The sequence below is a fragment of the Neoarius graeffei genome, chromosome 10 (genome assembly GCF_027579695.1).
Source record: "Neoarius graeffei isolate fNeoGra1 chromosome 10, fNeoGra1.pri, whole genome shotgun sequence".
NCBI lineage: Eukaryota > Metazoa > Chordata > Actinopteri > Siluriformes > Ariidae > Neoarius > Neoarius graeffei.
Window position 1 is genome coordinate 48,652,824 of NC_083578.1, and position 16,342 is coordinate 48,669,165.

Sequence of the window (16,342 nt, forward strand, 5' to 3'; positions counted from 1 at the left end):
AATTGGAAACATGCACGAGTTCTAAGTTAAATTCTCAGAAGCATCCTTTGTGATATTTGTGTGAGTGTGTATGTGTGCGTGACAACAGAATGTAAATCAAGTTGTTCAGTCTGTAACATGGAAAAGTAACTCATTGCAACTCATTTGTTGTTGCCCAAATGAGGATGGGTTCCCTTTTGAGTCTGGTTCCTCTCGAGGTTTCTTCCTCATGTCGTCTGAGGGAGTTTTTCCTTGCCAGCGTCGCCACAGGCTTGCTCATTGGGGATAGATTAGGGATAAAATTAGCTCATGTTTAAGTCGTTCAAATTCTGTAAAGCTGCTTTGCGACAATGTTTATTGTTAAAAGCGCTATACAAATAAACTTGATTTGATTTTGTGAAGGCCTCAGTGGTTTGTTAGAGAACACTGAAGAACAAACAGCATCATGAAGACCAAAGAACTCACCAGACAGGTCAGGGATAAAGTTCTGGAGAAGTTTAAAGCAGGGTTAGGTTATAAAAAAATATCCCAAGCTCTGAACATCTCAAGAAGCACTGTTCAATCCATCATTCAAAAATGGAAAAAGTATGGAACAACTGCAAACCTACCAAGACATGGCCGTCCACCTAAACTGACAGAGCGAGCAAGGAGAGCACTGGTCAGAGAAGCAGCCAAGAGGCCCATGATCACTCTGGAGGAGCTGCAGAAATCCACAGCTCAGGTGGGAGGAAGAGTGGCAAGAAGAAAGCCATTGTTGAAAGACAGGCATAAGAAATGTAGGGGACACAGCAAACATGTGGAAGAAGGTGCTTTGGTCAGATGAGACCAAAGTTGAACTTTTTGGCCTAAATGCAAAGCGCTATGTGTGGCGGAAAACTAACACTGCTCATCACCCTGCACACACCATCCCCACTATGAAACATGGTGGTGGCAGCATCATACTATGGGGAGGCTTTTCTTCAGCAGGGACAGGGAAGCTGGTCAGAGTTGATGGGAAGATGGATGGAGCTAAATACAGGGCAATCCTGGAAGAAAACCTGTTGGAGGCTGCAAAAGACTTGAGACTGGGAAGGAGATTCACCTTCCAGCAAGCCAATGACCCGAAACATACAGCCAGAGCTACAATGGAATGGTTTAGATCAAAGAATATTCATGTGTTAGAATGGCCCAGTCAAAGTCCAGACCTAAATCCCATTGAGCATCTGTGGCAAGACTTGAAAAGTGCTGTTCACAGATGCTCTCCATCCAATCTGGCTGAGCTTGAGCTAGAGCTATTTTGCAAAGAAGAATGGGCAAAATTTTCAGTGTCTAGATGTGCAAAGCTGGTAGAGACATACCACAAAAGACTTGCAGCTGTAATTGCAGCAAAAGGTGTCTCTACAAAGTATTGATGCAAGGGGGCTGAATACTAATGCACATCACATTTTTCAGATTTTTATTTGTTTAAAATTTTGAAGACCATTTATCATTTTCGTTTTACTTCACAATTATGTGCTACTCTGTGTTGGTCTATCACGTAAAATCTCAATAAAAAACTTAAGTTCGTGGTTGTAAGGTGGAAAAATGTGAAAAAGTTCAAGGGGTATGAATACTTTTGCAAGGCACTGTAAAAAACAATAACCAAGTTATTGTCAGTCTTTTATGGTGTTTATTGAAAACCAGCAGTACTAACCAGGATAATCCAAGAAAATGCCTGTTGTGTACATTTACAATGTCCCTTTTCAAACATCAAACTTTTCCATGTTACAGACTGAACAACTTGATTTACATTCTGTTGTCACGCACACATACACACTCGCACAAATATCACAAAGGATGCTTCTGAGAATTTAACTTAGAACTCGTGCATGTTTCCAAATGACTTGGTGGAATATATTATTCATATATACACACACATAAGAACACAATTTAAAAAAAAATAGGTGTACATTATATAATCTGTTTTCATTTTAGATGTTCAGCAGTAAAGATACTTTCCAGTTTTGTATATTTTCACCAGATTAGGCTTTGGAGATCATATAATTCTACCAAATGTCACTGTACTGAGCATCTAATTTTATCAGCATTGGGAGGTGTTTATAATTTTCAGAGATACAATGAAAAGAAAGCCAAAAGATGGCAAAGGTTTTTGGGCAAAACAAAACAAAAAACCCCAACCTAATGTAGTGTTAAACTGTAAATATGCCATCATCAATACAGGAGGGGGAAAATAAAAATAATAAAAAAAAACCCTCTTCTCATTACCAAAACAAGTGCTGTCTGTATGATTTTAAGTGGAAAATCTTTTTCCAGTCATACTTTGAAAGCTGACATAATCATTAATGAGGATCCCACTGCCAAACTGCTTTATGTAGAAGTAATACTAAATAATGTGAATTTCCTTTAATATAACTCAAAACACTGGCTGCTAAAAGCTAATATATTTGTGCATGTTGGAAAGGATATGGAGCTTTCTATAGTTTCACTGAGCTTGTGTTAGTTAATGTTACTGCGCAGTCTAAACCTCAGGCGGAATATAACATACACATGACAAAACAGTGGACTGAGTATGTTTTTTAAAAAATGCTCTATTCTATTAACTCAGGTGCAGCTTATCAAAGAGTGCTGTCCTGTCACACAGAGCCCATGCTGGTTTCTCCTGACTGAACTGATTATTCCCACACCACATTACAAGTGCAGCATCTTAATGCACACCAAATCTCTCTCTCTCTCTCTCTCACACACACACACACACACACACCTACCTAAGTCCATCTATGTAAATGATATAAACATGCTCAATTCCACACGCAACTGAAAGAGAAAAACTCATTACCGCATAAAAGTGCATGACAAAATCCAAACAAAATAATGATCGTCTTTCTCTTTGATAAGCTGAAAAAAAAATAATAATAAGTAAAACAATCTTCATATAAACAAATCTACTATAGCAGCCTAAGGTTAAAACTGGAAGCAAAAATAAGGTGCTTTTTAGCTTATGTCGGCCGTCACAGGCCATAAATCCGAGGGTTGCAAACGTGGCAAACTTGCTTTGCTATGCCAATTAGTGACCAAAATCCTAAATGTAGATACAATTTTTTTTAGATCATTCACTCGTCATGTTTGGACATAAGCTAGAATTTAACCAGCAGTATGCAACCCCAGGGTTTCATTTATGGAGACAAGTTGTTGGCGAGCTCAATAAGAGCCAGTGCTCCATGGAGCCGCTCTCTCTGCTCCTGGAGGCGTCGCCGAGTGGCTCCTCCTCCACTCTTCTCCTCATCCTGCTCTTCCTCTTCACCTTCGTCAGAGGGCAGGAAGTCCATGGGGTCCTGCTGCTCCTGATCCTCCACTGTCACTTTGTTCAGGGTTTTTCCTTTACTTGGCACTGGGGTTCGCTGCACACGCATCTGCCAGTACCTGCAAACAAAACCGCTACTCAATATTTCGTTTTTCATTCAATATTTTATTTTTTCAAATTCCATTTTATTTGATCTGTTGTTAATTTTACTTTTGTATTCATCAGTTTCTATTTCCTAGTTGAACTTACTTGTAGCAACTTGTCTCTTTATTAAGTATAGCTACCAGATAAATCTTTAATGTCTAAATGTAGTTCAATTTTGCCATGCACAGGACCACACAATTTGACGGGTGGAATATTTTCACCACAGAAGTGGCACTAACAGAAATGGAGTGTATGCATCAGGCACATTCGAGAAACTGGCCATGTCCTTTTCCACTGATGGACAGATAACTTTGATTTACAACGAATGGGCTTTTGTCAGTAAATGAAAACCTACATTTCAAATTGAAAGGGATCCTCCAACAGATTTACTCTTAAACTTAAGTAAAAGTATTTGTAGATTTCAACAGTTAAACATTCATTTTCAGAGACCAAATTGTGTTCTAGAAAAATGAATTTTTATTAAAATACCAGATGGGCCTCCCACAGAAGTGATGTAAGCAATGACATGGCATAGTGGAAGCTTGTAGCAACTCTGCTGTTTATATTCTCAGCTTATAATGTGTTTTTGCTAGTTTTAGAAGTATTTTTTACCGAATTTATATGTTTTTAAATAAGCATCTCTCATTGCGCAGCATATAAATTCCAAAATAAAAAGAAGGATGAGAACATATCTTTTCACCATTTACCTGGCCAGAATCATCCGACTATCTGCAAGAAATGGATCCATGCCATCAGAAGACCTCAAAACAATTTGCCTGTGGTGCCCTACTTTTGACCCGAACATTTTGAATCATTCTGTTTTGATGAATTGACGGAATTAAAAGCAAGCTTAATGAGGGCTTCCAGAATAAAAAGAAAGATAAAAAACGATGCTGTGCAAGCAATATTTGCCCACAGTTCAGCTCCAAAAGTCCGCCGATGCAGTGTTGAGCAACAACAGAGACAACAACACCGGGAGGTTAGTTTTGACTTTGTTCTACCATGATTCTTTGTAGTATACAGGGACAGATCCTGCCCAAGAATCTGACAGATGCAAATTTGCAGAAATATTTTCACTAATTTTACCAGATCACTATGGATTTTCACAGGGGCTTAGAGCATGTCGAGCCCTTTCCGAAGAGGGTAGCTATGGCCCACTATGACCATGGCTCGGCCCATTATTCACCCCTGAACCCCCTACGTGAGTGCGACTCACTGAAAACTTTAATACGAGTCCTGGTTCCAGTCGCTCATGGGGATTTAAAAATTCATGACTCAGCCACCGAAAGTCCTAGCCCCACAAAACTTTACAGGCGCCTCCCTCTCCCCGAGACCTTTTGAAACAGCCCAGATCCAGCTTGCTATGACCGCGATTCAGCCCATTATTCACAACAAATTTCAATCTCTTTCTGAAGCATTTTATTGGTTTGACCTAGATTCTTTGTCTCAGGTCACGCTATACAAAGGATCGTGAGAATACAGGTAATTAAGTCAGGTAAGCATCACCGCTTACCACAGGTGGTTGGATCCTGAACCATTGGTCTGCTGATTGAGCATGGATATAGCCCATGTAACCAGCTAGCAGTAAAGTAAACAAACACCCCGAGACCGATGCCAAGTGGTGCACATATTTCTGACTGATGCATGTGCACTGGTTGCATCAGTCTGGATCCGTCTCTGGTATATTACTGGTGTCTTACCTGGTGAATTGTAATTGGTATTCCAATTCATTGTAGGTTCTTCAGCATAATACTGGAAGAAAATACGGGTAACAAAGAAAACACCGATGTTAAAGAACAATCACCAACGGATCAAGAGACATTCAATTGAGCTTCAGGTACGGTCGACTATACTCCAGATAAGAGAATTACTCAGAACATTTTGCATGAAACTCACTCATTTGAAATTTCCAAAGTTTTATTTAACGGTAGTTTCAGTTATGTGCGAGGAACGTGAATTGACCGGAAAGAGGGATATTACTGTGCAAACAGATGAACCAGTCAGTGTTGAAATCCAGACAGAGACAGTTGTCTTCAAAGAAAAGATTATCCAGTGTTCTTTGTTGGGAGATGAAAGTGTGTCATTAGATGATTCATTCGAACTCTACTAGCAAAACCACATTGTAGGCAGAGGATATAAACAGCCAAGTTGCTCCAAGCTTCCACTGTGCCATGTCATCACTTCCGTGGGAGGCCCATGTGGTATGTTATTAAAAATAAATTTTTCTAGAACAATATTTGGTCTCTGAAAACAAATGTTTGACTTTTGAAATTTATGAATACTTTTACTTAACATAAGTTTAAGAGTAAATCTGCTGGAGGATCCCTTTAACTGATAATTTTTTTAGATTCAGTAGGGATTAATCAGAATGTCATAGGACCGACCCATAATGGTGTTCACACCCTCGATCTAATACTAACATTCGGGTTAAACATAGAAAATATAGTCATACTTCCACAGTCTGAAGTTATCTCAGATCATTCTCATCTCATTCAAAATATGTCTGAGTAATAATATATGCACCTCACCACACTACTGTATTAAACGTACTTTCACGTCAACTACTGCACAGAGCTTTATAAATTATCTCCCAGAGTTATCAACTTTGATTGGGTCACTGTCAGCCCCTGCAGAACTTGATCAGGCAACTGAATGCTTAGTCAACGTTCCACCATACTTTAGATAACTCCTCTTAAATGGAAAATTGTCAGAGACAAAAAATTAGCACCCTGGTATAATGATGACACACTTTAAAACAGACCACTCGAAAATTGGAACATAAATGGCGTCAAACAAAATCGGTAGTGTTCAAATTAGCATAGAAGGAGAGCTTCCTGAAGTACAGAAAAGCTCTTAGTGCTGCTAGATCAACATATCTCTCCTCCCTAATAGAAGATAAAAATAATCTTAGATTCCTATTTAATAATGTAGCAAAATTAACCACGAATAAGTCCACTATTGACACATGCACACCTAGTATGTAGTAGCAAAGACTTCATGAATTTTTTAATGACAAAATTGAGAATATCCGACAAAAAATTCAAACTACTAATTTAAGGTCAGACAATGTAAGTGACCTTGTAGTTAACAATATAATTGTATCAGATCAGCAATTAGAATGTTTTACTCCCCTTAGAGAAACTGAATTACTTTCATTAATCTTGGCATCAAAAGCCTCAATTTGTGTACTAGATCCCTTACCTACACGTCTATTCAAACAGATAATACCTGGAGTAATTGAACCGCTTCTAAAAATAATAAATTCTTCTCTTAGGATTGGCTATGTACCCAAATCCTTTAAACTAGCAGTTATCAAACCCCTGATTAAAAAACCTGACCTTGATCCCTGTCAGCTGTCCAATTATCGGCCAATATCAAACCTCCCCTTTATCTCCAAGATCCTTGAAAAAGCTGTGGCACAGCAGCTATGCTCATATTTACATAGGAATAACATCCATGAGATGTATCAGTCAGGATTTAGACCTCATCATAGCATAGAGACAGCTCTGGTTAAAGTAGTAAATGACCTACTGTTGGCGTCTGATCAGGGCTGTCTCGCTGCTTGTGCTGCTTGACCTAAGTGCAGCATTTGATACCATTGATCATTCCATTCTTCTGGATAGACTAGAAAATGTTGTGGGAGTTAAGGGAACGGCCCTCTCCTGGCTCAGGTCTTATTTATAGAGATGAAAGTGGAGCAAAGGAAAAAAATCCTGAACTTTTGAAAGTCAAACTAAGATTGGGGGAGCTACGTCCCCCGAAAAAATTTTAATAACATAACACGCAAAACCCTGCATTCTAGTGCATTTTAGTACTGACTTTCACTAAAACAAGTTATAACTTTTAAGCCTTTTTCTTTCATGTACATTAATGATTAACATGTCAAAAATATCAAATTTAATCCCCCTAGTTAGAAAACAAGGTGATTTTCCTGGCTACACAGTTAATTACTTTAAAAAATATCAGACAGTTGAAGGTAAACTCAGCAAAATCCCAAAACAGTACTGTTAAAAAGTAAAGGTCTGTTAGAGTTTCTAAAGCTTTCAGATTTCAATGCTGGGGACATTGAGCCTCGTTTATCAATCTTTTAGTAGAGTTGTGCATTTGCATAAGCTAAAGTGAACTAAAAATTTCCAGTTCATATTTATGCAAGTTGAAGCCAATTGTTTACATTAGTTCGTATTGTCTGTAAATTTAAACACACCAATGAATACCAAATTTCTCATGTAAATCAGGGGCGTAGCTAGGATTTTTCAGGGTGTGTGTGTGTCATACACTGACTGGCAGCCTGAGCACATTATGTAACAAAAAATAAATTACCATTGCTAGTTTTAGGTAGCTTAAAAACCGGCTCTTCCATTATTGCTGTTTCTTCCACTTTTTCCTGATGTTGTGTTCTAGAAACGGCACTAAAACTTAGCTTCGAAGCCACAAAATGCAACTTTGATGGAAAAAAATATATAATAAATTGCTTACCTCTCTTCACGTCAAAAGAAGGAGGAAAGTTTTGCTTGTTTTGACATGGCGAATTATTAACGCTTCTACTTAAATACTTGAAATGTGCAACTAAAAATACTGCAGCTTTATGGAATCAATTTTGTGCCAAAATGTTCATACAATACTTTTGAAATATCAAACAAAAACGACAAATCAAAATACAAAAAAAAAAGAAAAAAAGTCAATTTTTTTAGACTGGCAAACAAATTATTCGTGTAATCGTGCAAAATATCAGTCTATTACTCTTCAGAAACCTTTTATTTTTGTTCCGCGTCTTTCTCAGTTTTGTTTGACGTAATTTATTTTGGTTGCGATTCCAGCTTTCTCGTTTGCACTCCCTGACGTTTTGCTTGCAGTTTTGGCACAAACTTCACGTGTGGGTGGGCTGTCCAGGAATGCATTCCCACTGGGTAACTTGTGTTTGACTGACAGCTACGCTCAGCCATTCCCCCGGAGGCTGTTGCGGCCATTTCCTACTCGGATTTTGGCGGACTGTTTGACGAGTGACCGATCCATTGAAGGTAAACAAGGATAGAGTGGACTTCAGTGGCGACTATGATATTGAATTAATTCAACAAAGTGTAAATCAGGCATGCAAACTGGTCAGGGGTGAAAAAGGTGAGAAGGATGCACGGGGACACGGCACGCGCGCAAAAGTACATTTCGTAGTCTACGTTACAAAAATACGTATTACAGACATGTATATATACTGAATTTAATCACAGTTTGACGACAAATAGTATGTACACACTACAAAAGGGCACAGACTGCCATTTACAAACTCATACAGATAAACTTAATCTCATGCCTTTATTGTTCATGAAGAACACACATTCTCAGATGAGGTCTATACCGTTTCTGGACAGTTTTATACTGTATATGCAAAAGAACAGACACTAAAAAACAACAATAACAACACTGCTTCAAGTTCAGCATGATTTAAACCATTTACACCAGTGTCACATTTTATAGTTTTTTTCCTCACGCTTTGTAAAGGCTCACCAGTGAGCATAACATGAACTTGTCATGCCTACAACAGCTGAATGCGGCGATTTCCATGTTGCTCAGCAAAACGCTTCACAAATTTATCAAGATCTAATGCTTTTGTGCGCTTTGATTCAATGCTGTATACAGCCAAACTTGATAGTCTCTTTTCTGTCATAGTCAACCGCAAATAAGTCTTTATGAGCCTGAGAGATGAAAAACTTCGTTCACAGGATGCACTGCTCACAGGCAAGACAACCGCTATTTTACACAACCTGAACAACTCAAAAAAACCCAACATCATCATCTTGGTATGGGTCCAAAAACAGTGAACTCCATGAGAGTGGTAGGACTCTCCTGTTCCCCCTTTTTTCTGTCTAGTACTCTCCTCGTCTGATGTAACTCATGTTTAAGATCCTCAGTATTTGAATCATAAGCTTCAGCCAATAGCAATGTTTTCCTTGACAGACGGTGAATCAATATTAACTTTTGTGGCCGACTTTACACAAAACTAATGTCAGACCTAGCTAACATTAGGCCAAAAAAAAAAAAAGTGTGTTTCAGGTAACATGAAATACTAAAATAAGGTCGGTAGGTAGGAAATTTTTTTTTCTTAATTTGTTTTATTTTGTTCGAAAAAATTAACACAAGTAAACATCTTACAAAATAGTATTTTGGCACGGAATCCTTTATACCACACATCATAATAAAATAAGTGTTTTAAATCTTTAAACGAATAAAAAAAAATATCGCAAGAGTTCGAGTTATGATCTGCGGAAGCGTATTGCTGCCACACTCAAAAAAAAAATTGGCTTAGACTCAAGTAATAACGTGAAAAGATATTGTTAACAGAGTTATCACGTTTTTACAATATATTTATCATGTAATAACATAACACGTAATTTCATGATATTTTCATGTGATAATGTGAAAACACCTTATCAAGAAATAACGTGAAAATATGGTTTAACGTCCTAGGCTAGGCTACTTCCATTAAAAGCAGACGGCCTCGCCTAGCCTACTGTAGAACTTGGGTCGAGCAAAAACACGGAGCAAAAACATGGCTGAATCCTGAATGACTCCTATTTGTATAAATAGGGGACTACATAGGCGGCAAAATGTAGTGTTTTTCCCTGCCATGGAAGTGCACTTGTATACTGAAGAGGAAGCAATTTGCATTACAGCCAGGAGGGCTGATAGAAGTGGCAAAACATTTTACTTTTTATCGTTTCTTTCACAACTTGAATGCGTTGAAACAAAAAATTATGACAAACTAACGCCACTTACACTAAAATATCGAGGGAAATTTGTAATAAAAACTTTACGGTCGGCAATTTCGACGCTGAAATTCTCGATCGGTCGGGTTACCGGAAACACTTTTTTTTTGCCTTACATGTATAGTTAGCTAAATAACCTTCTCCAACCTGATTTTTATCCTCTCAAAATCAGCATCGCAACTATACTAGCACTGTTCATTCATTATAATTTCATTTTTTGATAGGTAGTTAATCAGCTTTTACCCCTTTCCTCCCGTGTCTCCTTTCCTCGCGACTCCTGGCTCCCTCGCTTCGCGCCTCTCAATTTTCCAAAACAACCAATCTCTGGCGTTATCTCGTGCTGCATTCGCCGCAGTCGGACATTGGAAATTCGCGCACGTAAATGTCAAATTGGCCGTAATTTTTCTTTGAATTCGTCGCTGCCAACTGGGGTAGCAGCAGGGGTGGCAAGGCTTTCTTTTAGAGTGGCATATGCCACCCCGGTAGATCTGCCCATGGTTATTCACCCCCGAGCGCGCTGGAAACTGTTCCATTGGTATTCAGATTCAGTTGCGAGATGAGGTTGCCAGATCTCTCTATAAAAAGGTGACTTTGCGGTCTGAATCTGTGGAATATTCGTAAGCGAGGACTGGCAACCAGCAGTGGGTTGTGCACCAGCTGATCAGAACTCCAATGGAAAAGAAGCGTGTTAGTAACTGTTTATCTTGATTGGCTGTAACCTTGTAAGTGAAATGTTTGGCAACAATAGCGTTGTAGCCTGCCTACCCCCCCCAAAAAAAAACTCTTCGGATCTACACGATTCACACAAGTGACCTATTTTGGGACCAAAACGGCGAATTTCGCCGAAAGGTGAGGAGTTTGCATGTGTGGTAAATTCAATATCATAGTCGCCACTGAAGTCCACTCTGTCCTTGGGTAAAGTCAATGGATCGGTCACTCGTCAAACAGTCCGCCAAAATCCGAGTAGGAAATGGTCGCAACAGCCTCCGGGGGAATGGCTGAGCGTAGCTGTCAGTCAAACACAAGTTACCCAATGGGAATGCATTCCTGGACAGCCCACCCACACGTGAAGTTTGTGCCAAAACCGCAAGCAAAAAGTCAGGGAGCGCAAACGAGAAAGCTGGAATCGCAACCAAAATAAATTACGTCAAAACAAAACTGAGAAAGACGCGGAACAAAAATAAAAGGTTTCTGAAGAGTAATAGACAGATATTTTGCACGATTACACGAATAATTTGTTTGCCAGTCTAAAAAAATTGACTTTTTTTTTTGTATTTTGATTTGTCGTTTTTGTTTGATATTTCAAAAGTATTGTATGAACATTTTGGCACAAAATTGATTCCATACAGCTTGAATATGCTTTCTAGTGCGATTGTGTTGCGCTTGCGCAGAACGGTGTCAGTCCTGCGCGTCTTAGCTCGTGCATCTGAAGGCGCACCTTGGGCGCGCGCGCCTAACGAGCTCCGGCACGCGTGCCGTTAACAAAGAACACCTATCTTTATTCAATGAACTGTGTTTGGGCTATTTAAGGACTGCGCCCATGCAAGGACGATGCAAAGTATTACACCGCGTCTAGGAACGCGAAAAATCCGAAAAATACATTTCTCCATTTGGGAAACCGGAGATTTTCAAGAGTTTTGTCAAATATCCGGACTTCCGGGTAAATCCAGAAGACTTTCACCTATATATTTAACTGATTGCTATCAGTATGTTGATGTAAATTGTGATATTTCTAGACATACTGAGGTAAAGTTTGGTGTTCCGCAAGGTTCTGTCTTGGGTCCACTGCTTTTTTCTTTATATATGTTACCTCTGGGTTATATTATTCGTAAACATTGTATTAGTTTCCGTTGTTATGCTGATGACACACAGTTGTATGTTTCTGCAAAACCTGATGAGAGACACCAGCTTAATAGAATTGAGGAATGTGTGAAGGACATTAGACACTGGATGCTTATTAACTTCCTTCTGCTTAACTCTGATAAGACTGAAGTACTTGCACTAGGACCACATGCAGCTAGAAGTAAGTTTTCTGATTACACATTCGAAACTCATATTGATAACATTACCCAGATAGCTTTCTTTCATCTCAGAAATACTGCTAAGATAAGAAATTTAATGTCACTACATGACGCGGAAAAACTAGTTCATGCTTTCGTTACCTCCAGATTGGATTATTGTAATGCCTTACTGTCTGGATGTTCCAATAAGTGCATAAACAAGCTCCAGTTAGTTCAAAATGCAGCAGCAAGAGTCCTTACTAGAACTAGAAAATATGACCACATCACCCGTCTTATCCACACTGCATTGGTTCCCAATCAAACTTCGTATTGATTATAAAATACTACTATTGACCTTTAAAGCACTGAATGGTCTCGCACCACAGTACCTGAGTGAACTTCTGGTCCTCTATGACCCGCCATGCCTACTTAGATCAAAAGGTGCAGGCTATCTGCTGGTACCTCGTATAGTGAAGGCTACATCAGGAGGCAGAGCCTTTTCTTACAAAGTCCCAAAGTTATGGAACAGCCTTCCAAGTAATGTTCGGGAATCAGACACAGTCTCAGCGTTTAAGTCTAGGCTGAAAACATATCTGTTTAGTCAAGCCTTTTGTTAATGGTGGTTATGAGGTAAAGGTGTAGATCTGGAGGGTGTAGATCTAGAAGGTCCTCAGACATAGAGTGTTTTGGTAAACTGGGATGTATGGATGCTGTCAGTCCCCCACTCGCTTGCTCACTCGAGTTTGTTGATGGTGTAGTGGCTGGCTGCTTTATGTCCTGGGGCTCCCTCATGCCTGTGTTACCTTCTGGCTCTCCCCTTTTAGTTATGCTATCATAGTTAGTTGCCAGAGTCCCTGCTTGTACTCAGTGCAATATCTGTACTGTTCCTACTTATTCAGGTGAAATTGGGCATCCCTAACAACCTGTGTCGTCCCCCCCCCCAAAAAAATCCGTCCCTCTGAGTTACATGTCGGTCCTGGGATCGAGATGCTGACCTCTTCTGCTCCTCAGACCTGCCTGATCCATCCTGGTGCCCTGTGTCTGGTTGGAGTCTCATCGAATCGCTCCTGTGGAGGACGGCCCCATGTGGACAGTTGAATATCACACCTGGAGGACGCTCTGGACACTTACAGTAATGCTTTTATGGCTAAGGACTACAGTTGACTTACTAACTTTAGGACTGCAGTTGTCATGAACAGTTTTGCACTCAAGTTTCCATCAATGAAGAGTTTATAACATCAACAAAACTGACTTCATGTTAAAACTGTTAATGTTATAGTCATGTTGTCTGTTGTTGCCCAAATAAGGATGGGTTCCCTTTTGAGTCTGGTTCCTCTTGAGGTTTCTTCCTCATGTCGTCTGAGGGAGTTTTTCCCTTGCCACAGGCTTGCTCATTGGGGACAGATTAGGGATAAAATTAGCTCATGTTTTAAGTCGTTCAAATTCTGTAAAGCTGCTTTGCGATCATTTTTATTGTTAAAAGTGCTATACAAATAAACTTGACTTGATAACTGATCAGTGAGTGCAGCTCTGAGTTACTTATACCCAATAAAACAGGAACCATCTGTATTTATTATTTCTTTCCTGATAGTTACTACTGCATTCTTACATTGTAATATTATGGCACACCATTAAACCTAACACCTTTTTAAATCTTACTTTGTTAACCACTCAGCCACAGCCTTGTTGTCAGCCCCTTGTGATTTCCCAGGCTCACTACTGGGCTCCTCTCTCCTCAGCCTGGCATATGGGTGCTTAGGGCAGTGTCGATTAGCATGAGTGAAACGGCTACCACAGCCTAAGGAAAGCAGAAAGAAAAAATATTTCTGAATAGTAGAAATGCCTATATGCATTTGAAACAAATCTAAACAAAAGGAAACAAACCCTAATCTGTAGTAAGAACTATAAATAATTAGTAATAAGTAAAGTAATCAATACTAGTCTTTAAATACAACACATCTCCACATTTGTTGCTCCAAGTTCTTCTCAGTTATACTTTATTCTCTTATTGCTTCTCCTTACCTTTCTCTGAGCAAACAAAGGGCTTTTCCCCAGTGTGGAGTCGCTGATGGGTTTTCAGCTGACCACTCTGAACAAACGCCTTCCCACAGTCTGGATAATCACACAGGTACGGCCTCTCACCTGAGATGACAATGAGAACGGTTTTATTTACTGCTTCTGGCAGATGTTAATACAGTTCAGTAGAGTGTGACTTACCTGTGTGTGTGCGTTTGTGTGCCTGCAGTGATTTCTCTCGGGGGAAAACACGGTTGCACACGTTGCAGCGGATACGGCTAGTGGAGTTCTCGCCCTCACTGATGAGCTCTCGCACCGTCTCGGCACGGGGACGGCCACGACGGATTCCATCCTAAAACAAGGTGAGACGTAAGTGTCAGTGATCTGAAAAGGTACTGTTTATTATACAGTAATTTTAACAAACAAACAAAGTTTAATTCCAAAATAGCTGCAAGTACAAATGACACACCCATAAGTAGCAGTCAAACAGGAATAAGCCTAATTTATAAACAAGGAGAGAAGCATATGTAGTATGTGATGTATGGAAGAATAAATGCCCATCTGTTGAACGTTAGTCACAAAACAGTAGACAAACATATTCAGACAAACATAACATGAGCATAAAACAAGTCAGAAATAACTTTTAGATCATGTTTAATTATGATAAACTGTTCTGTATTCGCATGTCTGTAATAACCGGGGATTTTTGGCGCGCAGAAGTGACGTCACTACGAAGGCCAGCTGCCTCAGCCGGAAGCGGAGTTTAAAATCCATCATGTTCGCGGGCGTTTCACAATTTTTCTGTCCTTTTCACCCTAACAGAGCAAATTATTCAAGCTACCGAATCCAATGTTACAAAGTCGGCTTCATCCAGCTGCTACAAAGAGCCACTTCAGCTAAAGACACTGTTTCCACACGACCCGGTTATTCCTTTGTCTTTACACGGTAACTAACATACTACAGACCGAATTGCTGAACAATGCGGGAGTGTTTACAACACTTTAAGGATCCACGTGGAATAATTCACTAAAAGACAAAACAGATTAACTGCCTTTTTTAAAATAAACTAAACAATGTTACCTTGAGGTGCTCTGTGCAGGACGTGATGTCCGGCTCTGTCACCGCGCTGTTTCTAGGGGGAGAAGCGGCTCCGTTTCCTGATCCGGGACTCAGAGTTACATTGTGTGCGTTTTCTCCCCATCGCCACGGATAAACCATAAAATCACTAAAACCGGGACTGGTGGGCATCACCGACTCCACAGCCTTTGGCTTGATTGGGGTTGTTTTGATCACAGAAACCAGCACTCTTTTAGGAGAATCGTTACAAAAAATCACATGAGGGTGCTTGGTGTCTGTCATCGTGGAAAAATACCTCAGGATTTCAAAACGACCTATATAAAATATTCTACAAAATCCTTCCGGATATCAAAGTAAGTTTCATGTAAAATTATCCTGAGCCAGGAAAAAAAAAGCTTGCAGTCCGGTCACTTTATCTGAAGTATGGCCTAAACTACACGGCTCGGTCCTGAAATAAGATATTTTACAGAAAGAAAAGTCTAACAATTTCTCTGTGCTTGCGTCGGTAAAACTGGGTACTTTCCGCGAAACTCACGGTGGTACTTGTTCCAGGTAGTCGAGCCGATTACACTTTTTCCCGCGTCAGAAATCGCGCCTGAGCGGACCCAGCCAATCAGACAACAGGATATTAAAAGACCGCTCACCGAAAACATGAGAAACAACCAATAAGACAGGAGGAAAAGCGTCAACGACGTGTACACGAGCCAATCACACGACTCCTGTTGGATGGGTTTATCGAGTGACTCTCAGCCAATCAATTTCAAACACTTCAGAGCGCGCTTCTTCTGATAGACAAGAACCTGAACCAATCACTGAACAGCATTCATAGGCAGCGCGCTGCAGTTTAACGGCTCCCGCGCGCGCTGTTTACACTTCTGCTTTTTGAGGTGATTTAAAGGGAGCGAGGAAAGGCGAGGAGGCGGGAAGGTTACGTAATCTTAATTAAAAAAAAACGCCAAAAAGTTAAAAGTAACACAGATGTATTTTGCCTGCTGCACGACATGAACGTTAGTGTGGCAAGCACACTATTGTTCTTAAGTTTACTTATTCTGCCTTATTCCGACACGTTTTTTGGATCCAGTACTCCT

General features: G+C 39.9%; 1 protein-coding gene across 1 annotated transcript; it reads right to left on the reverse strand.

Annotated features, from left to right (window-relative positions):
• Window positions 1–1,604: 1,604 nt before the first annotated feature.
• Window positions 1,605–15,834, reverse strand: znf367 (zinc finger protein 367). The gene is made up of 5 exons (XM_060931837.1): window positions 15,258–15,834; window positions 14,379–14,529; window positions 14,184–14,303; window positions 13,821–13,959; window positions 1,605–3,378 (listed from the first exon to the last, which is right to left on the reverse strand). Exons 1-5 carry the CDS (start codon window positions 15,534–15,536, stop codon window positions 3,132–3,134), a joined length of 936 nt encoding a protein of 311 aa, XP_060787820.1. The 5' UTR covers window positions 15,537–15,834; the 3' UTR covers window positions 1,605–3,131.
• Between the last annotated feature and the right edge of the window lie 508 nt (window positions 15,835–16,342).